General features: G+C 49.7%; 1 protein-coding gene across 12 annotated transcripts in view; it reads left to right on the plus strand.

The window, feature by feature from the left end:
* HNF1B (HNF1 homeobox B) overlaps nucleotides 1-16,579 on the plus strand; it is a 156,030-nt gene that overhangs the window by 82,407 nt on the left and 57,044 nt on the right. For 8 of the 12 annotated variants that reach the window (XR_003683139.2, XM_055090782.1, XM_055090783.1 and 5 more), the window contains 3 exons: nucleotides 2,839-3,038; nucleotides 7,805-8,069; nucleotides 9,514-9,749. Coding sequence is in view for 11 of the 12 variants with exons in the window: in XM_055090782.1 (XP_054946757.1) it covers nucleotides 2,839-3,038; nucleotides 7,805-8,069; nucleotides 9,514-9,749 (701 nt within the window). In the remaining variant the exon portion in view is untranslated. Of the gene's footprint in view, nucleotides 1-1,899; nucleotides 1,967-2,838; nucleotides 3,039-7,804; nucleotides 8,070-9,513; nucleotides 9,750-16,579 lie in introns of those variants that run through there. The other 4 variants (XM_007110528.4, XM_028499778.2, XM_028499781.2 and 1 more) reach the window with 2 other exon arrangements.

Raw genomic sequence — 16,579 nt, forward strand, 5'->3', positions numbered from 1 at the left:
CAGGCCCGGCGGGCAGAGAGCCAGGCCCGGCCCGGAACCCCGGACCTCAGCGCTCTTCGCTGAGCAGAGCCCCCGGCTCCAGGGGGCGGGGAGCGAGGCTAGGGGGCCCGAGACCCCCAGCTGGGGCGGGGGGACGCAGGACAGACCCCAAGGTTTCGCTCCCTTTCCCCAGCGGTTGCTGCCTTCCCTCCCCCAACTTCGGGAGTGGTCGGACTTGATTAAAGTAATTTTTCAAGAAATCGCTAGCGGTCCCCAGGTCAGTGCACCGTCGGCTGCTGACCGCCAGACGCACGCACTCCCTTTTTTGGCCCACCTCGCTCCCCTAAGGCGGAAAGAAAAGAACAGGGCAAGTCACTCTGGGGAGCGCCCGGCCGCTCTTCCCACCTCCTAGAAGAGAAAGGCGAGAGAAGCAGGCCGGGGGCTGCGCGCTGCCGGGTCCCCGGCCCCAGCTCTAGGCTGGCGCGCGGTGGAAAGTTGGAAAGTAAGTTGGTTGCTCCCAAGAGGCCGGGCTTGAGGCTTCTTAAAGAAGAATCACGGCGATCTGAGACGGGGTCCAGGGCCTCTCTGCTTGTGGGCGGCCGAGGCATTGTTTGGAAAGGAGCGTGCTGGGCTGGCCAGGCGGGCGCCGAGGTCGGGCGCTTGACACCTGCGTCCTGAGCACAATGCCCGGGCGCGCTTCTCCCGTTCTGTGTGTTTATCGGGGTTGGGAACCCCTGATCACGGGCTGTATTTTCAAATTTCAAAACGTAACCGACTCTCGGGGCTTTTCCCGGTGAATGCATGAGAATTCTGTGGTCAGAGCTGTAAAGGTGTAACTACGCCATCTTATCCCCAACTCTGGTCCTTCAATGCGGGCTGAAAGATTTGCTACCGTTTATAAGGTTTTACTGGTTTGTTGTTGTTGTTTTTTTTAACGTTCCCAATTGTTAAGCTAATTCACTCTTAACAACGGAATCATTCGCTCTTAGAACATTACACCATTTCGGTTAGGTTTCTTAGACACACGAAATAAATACCAGTAAAAAAAATATTAAACAAAACCAAAAAAGTCAAAGAATCTGTCGAAGTAGCATTAACTTTTAAAATCCAAACACTTTTTCTAACTTTCGAAGCTATTGTTGGTATCCGTTGAAGGTGTTTTTCTACCCTAAAAATATCTGTGGAAATATTCACCAGAAATAAGGTTTTAAATGAGCTCTGATGTTTACACGGGTATGTACAAAATGTTACGTTACTTTCCTCTTACTCAAGGTGAATTCTCCATGCTTGAAACCGGGACGCAGTTCCTCATTTTTTGTTCCTGTTGTTACTTCATTATGTTGTATTGCATGGAAGTACCTTTATAAATACTTGAGAAATATATTAAGCTATAAGTAATTAATCTTGTTTGCCTTTCTAAAAACATGTCTATCAAAGCCTGTGTTTTCATAAATTTAATATTAAAGACTTGCTAAAATGATGACAGTTTTTCAAATGCTTACAAAAATCTCAGTTTAATTACTGGATTTTTAAAAATTCATTACACAAACATAACTTTAGTTGTCATGTTATAGATACCATTTAGAAATAAATCGGTTATTTCATTTGCAACACCGTAAATGTTGCTTTTCAGCATTGTTTTTTATTACCTCTGAAACTAATTTTTCCCTTCGCTTTTTTTCATGTTCTGTCAGGCTATTATATACATCGACATACAGTAAAGGGATGCTGTTTATTCTTTTTTAAGTTAAATATGTAGGTGCATTAAACAAATAGTATATGTGGATGTATTGCTTCTTGAATATTTTTGTTCTATATTGTGCACTGTTTTCTTAATTTCTGTTTTCAATTGTATCTCTCACTTTTAAGTCACCTATTCAATAAGCAAGAAAAGATATTGGCAAAGTTGAAAACATTTGGAATAAATCCAAAGGCACTAATACAGTGTCCTAAAGAAGTTTTTGCATTACCTGTGTTTATGAGAAATGTAAGTTCTTATCCCAAGCTTAAAATTTATGAGAAAGATTAACTTCCAGACACTCTTACCCTGTCAGAGGAGAAATGTAAGAATACAGGAAAACATGGCATTTGGAATCATTCATATCTTATTCAGAAATTGAAATTATTCTCCCTCCATTTGGTCTTATTTGAGAGGTGAGGCTGTGAAGTTGTTTTTTTTGTTTTTGGTTTTTTTTAAACTTTACTGGCCTCACCTCAGTGCAGCGATTCTTCAGCCCCAGGGAGGGAACATCATTTCTTAAAACTTTTCTGAAACTCTGAAAACTGTTTAACATTTGGCTAAGAAGTCCTCCTTGCTTCTCAGGAGGTGGACACAAAAGTTTTACTACTCCTGTTTTATAAGACAAGAAACGGAGACACCCATTCTGAAGGAAAATAATGGGGGAGCAGTCCAGGTGAATTTAGAGATTCTGCCCTCTGTCATTGCCGGATCAGCCAGCCCAGCCCCAAGCTAATGGCACCTCCACTGTCCAGTGGGCCTCTTGCCGTTGTTGAAGTCTCTCACATTCCAGGAAAGTGAAGGAAAGCAAAATAAAGCAGAAATTTCTCTTTCTGCTTCCCGAGAGAGTACTGGGGTGCTTTCCCATTCCTGAAGCAGGGAAATCATCTTCCTCTTTGCCCTCCTAACCTCAGATGAAAGGGATGGAGTACACTATATAGGAGCTTTCATCTCCTCTTTTGTTTAGGTTCTATTTTGGCCTCTCCCCAGGATGTAACTCGGACAGGAGGAGAAACGGGAAGGTCAGAGTTTTACACAGAGTTTAGGTAAAACCTCTAGAAAGAGGGTATTTCTCCCCGACCTCTTCTACCAGCATCCTAACCATCTGCTTATCTGTCTAGTGAGGACCCTTGGAGGGCTGCCAAAATGATCAAGGGCTACATGCAGCAACACAACATCCCCCAGAGGGAAGTGGTCGATGTCACTGGCCTGAACCAGTCACACCTCTCCCAGCATCTCAACAAGGGCACCCCTATGAAGACCCAGAAGCGCGCCGCCCTGTACACCTGGTACGTCCGAAAGCAGCGGGAGATCCTCCGACGTAAGTGCTTTCATCCTGCCTCTGCCTCAACCAGGAGTGACCTTTGCCCTAACTCTGACCCCTGTGGAATGCCTCAGTTTCCTCTTCATCAACAAGGTCTGCGTAGCACTTGGCAAATATAAGGAAGCTGGCATGTGGATTTGGCCTTCAGAGCTGCTGTACAATGGGTTGACTTATATCATTCTCTTCTCCCACGATCCCCTAGTACCCAGCCAGTTGCTTTGACAAGCCCTTCAGTGTGTGCAGTGCACCTTGAATATTTTGGTCCCTGCTTCCAACATCTTTCTCTTTGAAACCAAGTAGGTAACAGTGGAGTATCATCCCCAAAGTAAGCCACGCATCTCCCCTTGATACATGACCATAGATCAGTTTCCAAGGAAGACATTTAGTAGCAATCAATAATATTGATCACCATTATCGTTATTTTCCTCCTCTCTGAAAAGTGTATAAAAAATAGAAGGCATTTGTGTATATAGATATATTCAGAACCTGATCCTGTTATTTGGGAGGGTTGGGTAGGGGGGGTGCAACTGAGTTCTGAAGCAACTTAAGATGCTTGCTCGCATTTACCAAAATCCGTAGAGTTTTGAGACCCCCAGCCGGTGAGCCTGTCCGAGAAAGAAGTTGCTTCTGGCTAAAGCAGGACACACTAAAAGCGTCTGCATTTGCAACTCTGACCCATGAATTCTTGTCATTCCCATTGTCATTCCCAAATTTCCTTTTTGTCCCAAGATTTCTTCTACCCAATAACACAAAGATTTTTGTTTTGAAGTCTAGGGAAGTTTGAACTGCCTTTCAATGATAAGAGTATCAGTGACCTACTGTTTTTACTTTAGGAAGGTATATTTTACAGTACACTTTGATTATTTCGATCCAGCCCTTTTTCTAGGAAAAATTTATATGAGCTTTCACTCCTCCCACACACTGTCCTCTGGGCGGTGGGCTTCTCTGTCAAGATATGAGTTTCTACCACTTTCTGGGCTGGGTTTTTCCCCTCTCACTGGAGGGCTACTTTTTAAAATCACTCTTGTTTTCTGTCACACACTGACCTGAAGTGATTGTTTCAGTATTTATTGTCTCAATGTCTGTGGGCTGGAAAGGACTTCAAGGTGGAGGGAAAGGGTTTAAGGGTTCATCTCATATTGTGGTGGTTTGCTCTTTTGTTGGAAGCATTAGATGGGTTGGTTGGAAGAAACAAAGTGAGAGCTCTTTGCTACTGAGGGGAAGAGGCCCCTTTTAAACTCTGGGATGATCCACCATCCATGGTGACTAGGTCTTTAAGAATTTGTGTGTCTGACATGAAGCAACTCCCTGTAATTCCTGGAAAGCCTAAGAAAATTTTTCAGGAGCCATAGTCTCCAAAGGCCAGAGAACCCTTGGGACATGCCCTCACTCCAATACAAGCCTCAGGCAGCATCTCCAGTTTGAGCTACCTCTCTGCGTGCCATGGGATTTCCCTCAGAAAGGAGAAGGAGGACAGCTGGAAGCTTCTAAAAAGACAGGAGTCCCCAAAAGTTCCTCAAGATGCTTGAGAATGACATTTTGCAAAAATGTATGACAGTCTCTGCAAAGGATTTTAAAATTATTACTATTGTTTTAAAGTCCCATGAGACATAAAGCTTATGAAGCATCCCTTCATTCTGTAAATATTGTATGAGCACCTATGAGGTGCCAAGCACTCGCTGGGCTGTGAGATACACAGGTCCTTTTCTCCAGGGATTTACAACCTAATGAGGGAGATGAGATATTTGAAAAAATAATGACAGCTGCTTTCTAAGAGTTGTTATACAAGTATACACAAGGGGCAGCAGAGGAATTGCTAAATTGCCTAGAGACATCACGGAGGGCTTCCTAGAGGAGGTGACATTTCAACCAATTCTTAAAGGATGAATATAAGACATGCACGCATGGCATAAAATATAGGAAGTGAGATGAATAAAAGAGGGACACAAGTGAACGTGGCAAGTGGTAAGAGAGAGTGGGGAAGATAAAAAAAGATGACACATGATAAATTTTCTTGAGAAACTAAAAATAATAAATAGTAATATTCATGAACCCATCTATGCAGATAGAAGCTCCTTGTCCAGGCTGGCTCCTGAGCCTGTAAAGAGGTTGCCGAAGCCAACTGCTCCGAGTTAATTTTTATGGGCAATGAACATTTTCTGTGCCCCTCCCCCAGTTAATCTGGAAGGAAGTGGGGGAGAGTTGGTGGTGGATGGAGGACATGGGGGAGTCTAGTTCTTCAAAGCGGGCAGCCAGCAGCCAGAGGCAGCCCCCACAGCGTGGGCAACTGCGGGCGTGTCTCTCACCCACCACAGGCAGAACTTCAGGAGTCAGTTCAGTTACCTCCACCCAAGGCCAACTGGAAGGTTTTGTGGGTGTGTTGTTTGGGTTTTGTTTCAAGCGAGAGGTGATGCATATGGTGCATCACCATGCATATGCATGGTGATGCAATGGTTACGAGTTTAGCGTCTACAGGTTGGGTTCACGTCCTGGCTTGGAAGGTTTTGTGGGTGTGTTGTTTGGGTTTTGTTTCAAGCGAGAGGATGCAATGGTTACGAGTTTAGCGTCTACAGGTTGGGTTCACGTCCTGGCTCCCGCCCCAAGCCCATGCAACTTTAACTGGTCTGAACCTTAATTTCTTCATCTGTAAAATGGAGATAACAATACTTCTTGCACAGAGAGGTGTGAGAATTAGATGAAGGGATACATTTGGAGGATTTTGTGTAATACCTCACTGTAGAAATGGTTCAGTAAATGTTCCCTGTGATGACATCTGTTCACATCAAATGAGGAACCTCATACTGATCCTGGGTCCTTGGGATCATCCATACTGGCTTTGGCTATTATTCATGGTAACTCCACAGGGCCACAGGGAGGAGAGGAGTCACTGAGACAGACACCCACTGAGCAGGGGACTTCCTTCTCCCACTATGATCCTCCCCAAAGTCACTGTACTTAGATGGCTGCTATGAAGACCAAATAATACAGGAAGTGTAAAAGCACTTTGAAAGGTATAACTTCCGTAGGAACTTGGGTGATCATCATTATCATCACCGTTATCCTGACTAGGGGCAGATGTTCTGAAAGACTATTTAGTGCCCGTAGGTCTTCACCCAGTCCCATTCCACAGGCGGGGAAGATGAGGGAATTAAGGAACTTGGTTGGGGCCCTACATTATTTCATTGAGTCAGTGACTTCCTGCCAGTAAATTTGGCAGAGACATTCTCAGGTATCTAAAGGAATTGTTGGGAACCAGTGAAAACAGAGCCCTAAGTGGCCTGAGAATCATCCAAAGTGGGCGGGGCCCAAATCAAAGGTCCCAGTGACACGTTCAGTCCATCTACCTGGGAGACAGCTCGTTAACTTGGCCGATCAGCAACTGGTTAAACAAAGGCCAACACCACATGCATCTGGGGTACAGGCTTGTTAGGGGCCCACTGCTCCTTGTGATGGACCAAAATGGAAATGGATCCTTAGATGGTAGTAAGTTTCCCGTTGCTGGAGGTGGATGGGCTGGAAGGCCACGTGGTAGGGTGTTGTGGACGAGATTCAAGCACTAAGTAGTGGCCTGACTTCGGAGCTTGAGGATTTTCTGAGACCTGTGGGGATGACTCCAGGAACCAAGAAAGAAAAACATCAAGGTCCAGAACCCAGGGACCAGGAGTTAGGAGATGAATCTATTACGTGTCCTTGTCAGCAGGGTCCTTGGCCTCTATGCTTGTTCATCTGTAAAATGGAATTAATCACCCTGATGAACCCTTTTTCACGCGCATGTGAGGAAGAGGACAACGAGGCCTCCTCTTCCATGAGTAAATATCAAATCTCATGGCAACCGCAAAGGCTAGGGAATCACCATCAGGCAAACTGCCATCTTTCATTCATTCATTCAACCAAAATATATTGAGGGTCACAGTGTGCCTGGGTCCTGGGAATTGGACTGACAAGGGGCATCATGCCATCTATATTTACCTTTCTCCAACTCATTAAATGCCATTCCCAGGAAGGTCCTGTATTTGCTATCTCCTGGATTTCCCATCTTTCAAATGTGAGGGCAGGTCTGTAAGACCTTTCCCTCTTGGGCTGCTTCCCTCCTAAATGGACCCCTGGACACACACACACACACACCACACACACACACACACACACACACACACACCATTGCCTCCGAAATGATCTGAGCTCTAAAGAGCTTCTTCTCTTTCCAATACAAAGGTCCAGTTATATTTATTTCAAAGCAGTCGTCAAAAGATTTGGGGTTTGGGGTTTTTCAAACAGCATAACATTATAATGTTGATCCCTAGGAATTACGAGGAGAGCTGTGGGGGGGAAGCTATTTTCAGCCTCTGAACACTTTGTCTAAGTGCAAATTGTACTTTTGAGCATTTTTTCCCCGAGACCTGAGACTTGACGGAGTTCATCTCCTTGACATCAAAACACAAGAGTTCAGGATTCAGAGTGTTGCTTCATGTCTGAGAGCCAGTGAGCCAATGAAATAATAATAATAATAAATTGTCCTGCAAACAATGGTCGGCCACGTTTGAGCTCCTGCAAAGAAAGGAAAGGGGTGGCTTTGGTGGAGCCATCGAAGTGGGCAGTGAGGGGCCTGAGCCGAGCCTACCCCCTGCACCCCCATCCGCAGTAACAGCAGATCCCAAAGCTCAGGGGAGAGGAAGAAAGGTGTTTTTTTCCGTTGGTCTATCTGTCTGTGTGTCTGCTGAGTGAAGGCTACAGACCCTATCAAATCTACTCCTTTCTCTTTTCAGAATTCAACCAGACAGTCCAGAGTTCTGGAAATTTGACAGACAAAAGCAGTCAGGATCAGCTGCTGTTTCTCTTTCCAGAGTTCAGTCAACAGAGCCAGGGGCCTGGGCAGTCCGATGATGCCTGCTCTGAGCCCACCAACAAGAAGATGCGTCGCAACCGGTTCAAATGGGGGCCCGCGTCCCAGCAAATCTTGTACCAGGCCTACGACCGGCAAAAGAACCCCAGCAAGGAAGAGAGGGAGGCCTTAGTGGAGGAGTGCAACAGGTAACACCACCAGAAGCTCACTCGAGCAGGCAGGCAAGCACATGGACCCGAGCTCCATCCCCTCAGTCCTGGAATATTGAGACATTAGTTATCCAGATAAGTGGCCAAATCAGGGTTTCCCAAAGTGTGTTCCACAGAACCCTCATTTCAGGCCATTAATAAATCAGTTTGAGAAGCATCATTCTGCATGCTTCCTCTTAGGGAGTCATGACATACATGAATACTTTAAAGGCTCTGAGAAGTCCTGCAGTCAAGAAACCCACTTCACTTTGCTGAATTGGTTGTTAACCATGGGAGGTCTCTCTGTGGTATACCCCTATGAACTATTATCCCAGAGAATGCTGGAGAATGCTGGTCTAAAATATAATGCCAGTGAAGGGAGAATCATGTGTTTGACCGCCCTTACAGACCAGGGAAAAGCTATCCCTTAGCCACGGGCTGGCTTTGGCCTTGACCAAATGTTGTACACACATTGGTTCAAAGGAAGCTTAGCAGGAGAGCAAGAATTACTCAGATCTTCCCTCTGCTCTGCCTACACTGATTAGAGTTCTTTTTGTAGAGTTCATTTATGGAATTTTAAAGAAAACTATTAGAAATCCTCAAGATATCTTTTTGCTTCATTCCTGCCCCGTCCTCCCTGACTCCAACCTTGACTTTTTAAAAAATCTTGCCCTTTGCTCCGGTTAAGACCTCTCTCTGGGCTGGACTGGCTCTGGCAGTGGGAGGATACAGCCAGGGAGGTCAGGCTGGGGAGTGGGGAGGCGAAACGATCCGCCCATACATGTCACAGCGTCCTCAGCTGTGCTCTGGCCCCCTGCTGATGAGAAGGACCCCCCAGTATCCACTGGTGTCTAAGAGTCTCTCTCACGCCTGGCACTGGGGTTTCATCAGCAGTGATAAAATTAGAGACCAGCCGTCTTTTGCGTGGCCTCATTTATACCTCACCCAGCCTGCCCCTTGGAGGGGGTTCTGCTGTGTGAATAAGGAATCTCGCTTCCCTGGTACCTGTGTGGGATGTCCAAACCCCAGAAGACCAGAAGTCGTTTCAGGGTGCTTTGGAAGGGCTTAGACAGAGCCGGGAGCTTGCCTTTTGTAGGGTGGGAGGAATAACCACATCAGGAGGAGTCAGGAGGCCCACCTGCACCTCCTCCCTGAGCCGCCTGCCCCTCGGCTTCCTCTCTTTTTCAGGAGCCACGCCAGAGGCTGCGCCCCTGACTCCCGGGGCAGCGAGCCTGCTCCATACCTGTGTTCCGCCCCATTCCCTCCGTCTCATCAGATAACTACACGGGCTGGACTTTTCTCAGGACAGGCTTTCCCCCACTCTATCCGTGGCCTCTTCACCCTCCTTGCCAAGGGCCCCCGTGATTGTGGATCTGGGACCAGACGCCAGCGGGCCGGCCCCGGGCCGCCCTTGCTCACCACCTCCCCTCCCTCCTGTTCTCAGGGCGGAATGCTTGCAGCGAGGTGTCTCCCCCTCCAAGGCCCACGGCCTGGGCTCCAACCTGGTCACTGAGGTCCGCGTCTACAACTGGTTCGCGAACCGCAGGAAGGAGGAGGCATTCCGGCAGAAGCTGGCCATGGACGCCTACAGCTCCAGCCAGACGCACGGCCTGAACCCACTGCTCTCCCACGGCTCCCCCCCGCACCAGCCCAGCACCTCCCCTCCCAACAAGCTGCCAGGTAAGCCGGGCCCCAACGCCTCGGCGACCCGACCCTCCGGCTTCTCCCCACGGCTCTCAGGGTGTCTCAGAAGGAGGCAGTGCTTTTGGATGGTCCTAGGGCTGGCCTCCTCCTGCTGCTGGAATATTCTCGTGAGAAGAGCGTGTGACTCTAGTTGGGTTTGCCCTGACTCCTTGCTCGGCCTCCAGGGAGCCCTCCCGCCTGCCTCGCTCTTCTCCAGGCTCCTCTCTCCTGCCCTTGCGGCTGCTGACTCAGCGGGTCAGGGCCACCACCGGATGAGACGGAGCAGGCTGCCTCGCGGGTGTGCCCGGTCCACGCCGCAGGCAGAGGGGTCGCCCCTCCGCCCCATCTAGGTGCGCCCCCAGGGCTCTGTCCAGCTGCAGCGGGAGGAGCCCAGGGCCCTCTGGGGAAGGGCCACTCTGCTTGTTGGCGTCTGTGCTCCGCCAGAGTTAGGGCAGGACGGGTCACTTGAAATCTTGGCAGTGATGAGTTGGCCAAAATTGGTTGAGTACCTATGTGTGCTGCCGTGTGCCAGGCCCCGGCCGGGATTAGGTGCCTCTGCTCTGGGCTGTGGGCTTGTCAGGATGGAATCCTACACCTTCCTGGTGGGAAAGCACCCCCCTAGGCTGAGGGCTGCGTGGGGCATAGGCTGGGAATGGGGTGAGTATGTCTTCCCCTGGGGCTTCGTCCTCCCAGGAAAGCCGGCTTCCCGGAGTGGATGTGTTTACTGAGGTCGGTTTGGTGCCTGTGTAGACAGACTGCGGCACAGTCTGCTGCCTGCTCCGGGGAAGGGTTTGCAGAAGGAGAGCCGAGCACCATTTCTAACTCGGGGGATGGTTCTGAAACTGCTCGTCCCCTCGCCTGCTGGTTGCCCTTCTGATGGGAGAGGCCTGAGACCCGGGCGCTGACCTAAGTGCTGGGGGCACAGGCTCAGAGCCAGCAGCTGGGCCATCTCCAAGCATCTGTTCCACACTGCACCCCATCCCCCCAGCATGACCCCTTCAAGTGTCTCTGGGAGCCTGCTACTGTCCAGCGTGAAGCCTGGGGGGCCAGGGAGGGGAGCTTCTCTGGGTCCCGTTACCACAGAAGGGGAGGGCTCAGCCACACGGGAAGAAAGTTGGGGTTACTCTTGAGAGGCAGAGAAGCCTCCAGATGAACACTGGCCTGACGGCAAAGTAACGTACCTCTGTGCAGTAGTAATCCGTGGAGCTGGAGGGGGGAGCTCCCGGGGGGCGTGGCTGGGGTTAGGGGCGTTACTGAGAAGACAATGGCTATTGTGCTGGGACCTGTGATCTCCACACCAAAGTCAGGGAGCCTGCAAGCCAAACAAAGGCCCGGCAGCTTTCTGACAAGCTGGGGTTGTGGTGAGGTCACCAGGCGGTTGTTGGCTTAGGCATTCTGTATGGTGACAGGAGACCCAGAGAGGTGGGGCTGGAGGGGCTGGAGCAGGTACTAGGGACAGGGCAGGGGTCGGGCGGGAAACACGGCCCTGAGACACCACCGAGCCGTCTGAGGAGGCGTATCCCACTGGAAGTGGATTCTCTAGGGTCCCCGGAAGTCGCAACCTTTTTAAAAATCAGTGAATATTAGAACCGGGAGGAACTTGGAAGAAGGAAACTGAGGCCCAGAAAGAGGTAGTGACTTTGCAGAGTTCCACAGGGCGACGGTAGCAAAACAAGGGCTAGAACCCAGGCCTGCCGATTCCCACCCTGTACTTTCCCGCAGCACAGACATGCGCTGAGTCCGGGCACCACGTCGGTGATGAGTAAGACACGCACGCGTCCCTGCCCCTGGGGGCTTATGGTCTAGTTGGGAAGACCTCTTGCTGGCGTAGAGTCCCTAGAACTGGCTGGGGATCAAGGTTATCTTTAGGGAGTTTGTGCGTCTTTCTCCTATTTATGGAGCAATAATTATGGGCCACTGTGTATTTTCAGTGGCTACCTTCCCCTCTCCCTTAATTTTCATTCAGGGTTCATCAAAATAGTCCAGGGACTGATTCTCTGGACTTAGTTTTGCATCCTGGTTCTAACCTGGTTCTAATTCCCGTAACTGCAGCGTGGTCAATTCACATAACTTCTCTGAGTCTGAGTTTCCTGTCTGTAAAATGGAGATATAGTACCTACCTCATAGGGGCCATGTGAGAATTAAACGAGAGAGTGTGTAAACACCATCTTTCCCAATAAACCATAACTACTATTATCATTATTATTATCACAGAAGGCTAAACAAGCCGCAGTGGAAAGAGTGACGGACAGCTGAAATCTATTTCCTTTTCAATTTCATACACGGGCGTTGTTCCTAAGAGGCAGTGAGGTGTGTTCTGGGGCTGGGGTGCAGATGCTGGGATCAGGCCCTGCCCCCCTTGCAGGCTGCTGGTGGAGGCAGCGCATGGGCTGTGACAGGCTCCTAGGGAGTGCGCCCAGGGCCAGCCAGACGGCAGGCTGAAGCCCAGCGCTCAGGGAAGGTTTGATCTGAACTTCTCATGATATGTTTCCCGTCACGGTCCCTACAACCAAGGGATGGTCTCTAACCAAGCCCCAAACCTACCTGGCTGCAGAAAAGAGCTCTGTGGTGGCCGAGGAGAAACCAACAGCCGGAGTCAGCACTAGCAACCTCTAAGGCTGAGCTGGGGAGATGAGATCCCCACCCCCTCCCCACTTTCCCCTCCAAACACCAGTCTCTGAGCCAGGAGGACAGGAGGCACCTTTGAGACAAATCTTTCCCTTGACCCCTCTTCCTGGAGAGGAGAGCACCCCTTCTGTACCTGAGCCCCTTCCCTCCCAGCCACGCTTACAGTGCTGTGGCCCACTTGCCCACGGTGACCACAGTGTGACCCTGGTCCTGGAATGTCCAGCACAATAGAGGTGGCAGGAGGAGCCCTTTGCCTCTGTCAGCAGAGGCTGATTGGTTACAAGGTGCCCTACAAACACACCGTCAGCAGAATCAGCTGTTTTCAGCGTTGCCCCTCCCGACTTTACAATCACACGCCAGCATGCAGCCCAGGGCTGTCATGGCTTTGTCTTCCTCATGCATGCTTAATTGACAATTAAGTTGGGGCTTTGAACCAGCCTGGCTGCCTCTGATGGGGCTTCATCTTTCCAGTGAGTGTCACAGGGGCACCCTTTGTTTGCTCTTCTTGGGGGCCTGGAGTTACTGTAGCAGGCTGCGGGCAGCCATTTATCTTCAGCCGGGAAGGCCTTTATCTGCACCCCCCATCCCGGCTCTCGCCAGCAGGAGCTGTCCCTGGTTATAGGCCCTGTGACAGCCCATTCTGAGGCCATTGAGCAGGCCCGGAGTGATGGCCCCGACCTCCATTCTGGAGCGGAATCAAGAGAAAGGCCCCCCAAAGGTCAGAGAGCAGGGCTGTGGCCAGGAAGCAGACTGGTTTGAGACTGGTGCCTGTATTGATCAGCCCGAGGAGGAGGAAGTTGGCATAGGATGGAAGCTGGGCTAGCCTTGGCCCAAGCCCTGGGATCGGCCGCACGATCTGTGGTGGCCTTGTGTACTGTCCCCTTTGCTCCAGTCTGTGGCAAACTCGCCTGGTCGCCTCCAGCAAACTCACCTGGCTGCCTTGTGACAGCAAGGAAGGGGCAGAGGTCTTCATCAGCCTTCATTCACCCCACACCTAATGTCCTCCCTCGTGTATCATCTTTCGAGAAGGAGATAGAGGCTCATTCTCCGAGTTAGAAAGTGAGGCCCAGAGGCGAGAACAAGCCCTACCAGGATAACCTTTGGATGTCCTGAGCCACAACAGCCTCTTTACCCAAGAAGAGGAGACGTTTATTTCTGTGGCTGCTTACTCCTCACTCCCTTCAAATTCTGCTCCTGCCTCTCCAAGCCCAGGGGCTGTGATTGTCCCCATGGTCAGATCAGAGCTTGAGGACCTGAGAACCCCGCCTCCTGCCTCCCCCCGAACCCCTCTTACATCTCCTGCTAACTTGCCTGCAGAAATCTAACCCTCAGACAAACCAGACTCTGGGCCAGGATATCATGTGGTCGCTGTGGTTTTCCCTGACAGTGAAATCTGCAGAACCCAAGGAAATCTCAAAAGTGTCCAGTGGCGGGGTCGTGAGTAAATCTGAATAATCAGAACAGCTAGTGCTGATCGAGCGCTTCCTGGGTACCAGGCCCCGGGCTGAGTACATGCATCATCTTACTTAATCCTCACAACTTTGTAGGGTAGACACCATCCATAACCTTACCCTTATTTTACAATCAAGGAAGGTGAGGTATTTCGTATGTCAGTAATTTGCCCAGGTTCATATAGTTTGTAAGTGGCAGAGACAGGTTTTGAGCTGTTACACACTGACTATCACTTTGCTTTATGCGGATGCTAAGGACTTTCAGGCGTGGCAATCAACACACACACACACACACACACACACACACACACACACACAAACCTCCCACAGTTCCTTCTTCTCCTATATTCTTACTGTTCCCCTCTGAATGACAAAGGGGCTTTTCGAGGTGGGTTAAGGGTGGGGTCTCCCAGTCTGGCTAGTTTGCTGCTTCCGCCTCCCTCTCAGCCTCCCCCCGCCACCAACTGTTGCCCCTGACCAAGGTGGACTCTGTGCCCTGCCCAGGGAGGAAATCAAAGCCCCCTCTTTCACAACCCCATCCCCAGCTGGGTGGGGATTTGAACTGCCCTTGCAGTCGGCACTGTCTGGGGCACTAAATGCCTTAACAACTTAATGGGGCTTCTGAGACAGTGCAGGCACCTCAGCTCACCTCTGGAGGCCCGCCCACTCCCTGGGCAGCAGACGAGTGGAGGGGGTTTATGAGGGCAGTTGTAAAAATATTCATCTCCGCAGCAAAGATCCCCACAGTGAATAAGCCCCATTGTCCCTAAGTAGTAGGTTCTTTGAGTTCAGAAGAGAAACAGATCCTGCCTTGAGTCATCTGCTATTTCAGAAAACACATTTATACTGACCACGGCTCCCATGTTCTCCTTGTAGGGACTTTATCTGACTGCCATTTTATCTGTTGAATTCGAAGGTCATTTTATCTTGCGGGTACCACCCCATCGGCTGCCACTAGATTGGGGAAGACAATCAGTATATTAATGAGCTTAAGAGGCCCAGCCTTCAGAGCATTCTGCTGGCAGCCGCCTCCCCCTGATAGCGGACCAACCCCGGTCTGCATACAAAGAAACCCGGCTGCCCTGGCTGATGGGACTCCAGCCTCCTCACAAAGGGGCCAAGGAGATACCGGAGTTCTATCACTGAAGGCAGCCCTACCTGCGTGCCTAATCCCCCTGAAGGACCCTTAGAGAATTCAAGGACTCCTTGATGCCTCCTGTCCAATCCGAGGAGGAAGGAAGCTGCCTGCAAGCACATTGCCCCAGCCCGCAAGTTATGGGAGAAGTGTCCTCGGAGTCTGTTTGTTGAAGGTTTGATGGAAACTGACAAAAACTGGGAGAGAATTAAGCAGAGGCAGAGAGCTATGCAAGGGTCTATGAAGCTAACTGCTGGCCGGGAAGCCACAAGATCAAACACAAACGGGGAGGGGGGGAAAAATATATATATATATGAAACATAAAAATAAATTACGTATATGAAACAGAACCCAAAAATAAAGTCAAATACATTCAATCCTGGCTATCATCCTAGGTGTGCATAAGAACTCTAGGCTAGGGGATGGCAAGCTTTCTGTGAAGAGCTAGATAGTGACTATTTTAGGCTTTTCAGGCCATACTGTCTCAGTCACAGCTGCTCAGCTCTGCCTTTGGAGAACAAAAGCAGCCATGGACCATATGTGAACGAATGGACATGGCTGTCTTCTAGTAAACTTCATTGATGGGGATTGAAATTTGAATTTCCTATGATTTTCGCATATCACAAAATATTCTTTTTTTATTTTTAAAAACCATTTGAAAATGTGAAAACCGTTCTGAGCTCGTGGGTCATACAAAAACAGGCTGCTTGGCCTGCAGATCACAGTTTGCTGACCCGTGCTCTAGGACAACGGTTCCTAGATCTCGCCACATCTTAGAATCAACTGGGGGACTTCCAAACATCCCGGTGCCTGGGCTGTACCATAGATGCCTGACCGTCAACAATACCGACATCTAATATGCGCTAAAGATACTCCGGGGAAATGCTGTTATAAATCCAAGTGGGTGTAGCAACAAAGTCATGGGTATGGAGGTCGACCTGAATCCCAACCTCAACTTGGCCACTGATCAGCTGCGTGACTCTGGACTCTGAGCCTCGGTTTCTCAGTGCATCAAATGGAGACACCCGCTCATGCAGATGAGGGAAGGATTAAATGCGATAACATGTGCAAAACACCCCAGATGTATCAGGCTCTCATAAATGGTACCTATTACCATACCTTGTGGAGCCCGGTGGTTTGGGTTTCTTTTTCCTCTTTCCCTCTGTTCCTCTTACAGGTTTATTTCAACCTCAATTTTGAGACAATTTGAGTAGTTCTAGTAGATACTCATCTTGGTGTTTGCAGTAGACTCAGGCTGGCTTCTTGTAGTAAATGAGTCTCAGGCAGGCTCTCATGCTTCCAGGAAGGACTGCTCTGTGACATCCATAATGCATTTGCAAGTGCCATATCCAGTGCCATAGGCTTTCAGTGCAAAGACACTAAACGGTGAGAGAAAGCTGGGAGGAACCATGGATGGTGGAGGGGATGGCAGGTCATGACCGTGTAGCAAGGTCAGGTACGTAAGATGACCCTGAATTTCCTGTACCTAATACGGCATTTCTCTCCTTTAATGAAAGGAGGTGTGAATACCCCTGCTCGTTGGTAGTTAGCCCTGGGAACCTGCCACTTAGAGAGGGTGTGGTACTTTCCTGGTGGAGGCCAAATCTGAGAAG

The sequence above is a fragment of the Physeter macrocephalus genome, chromosome 14 (assembly GCF_002837175.3).
Source record: "Physeter macrocephalus isolate SW-GA chromosome 14, ASM283717v5, whole genome shotgun sequence".
Lineage (NCBI taxonomy): Eukaryota > Metazoa > Chordata > Mammalia > Artiodactyla > Physeteridae > Physeter > Physeter macrocephalus.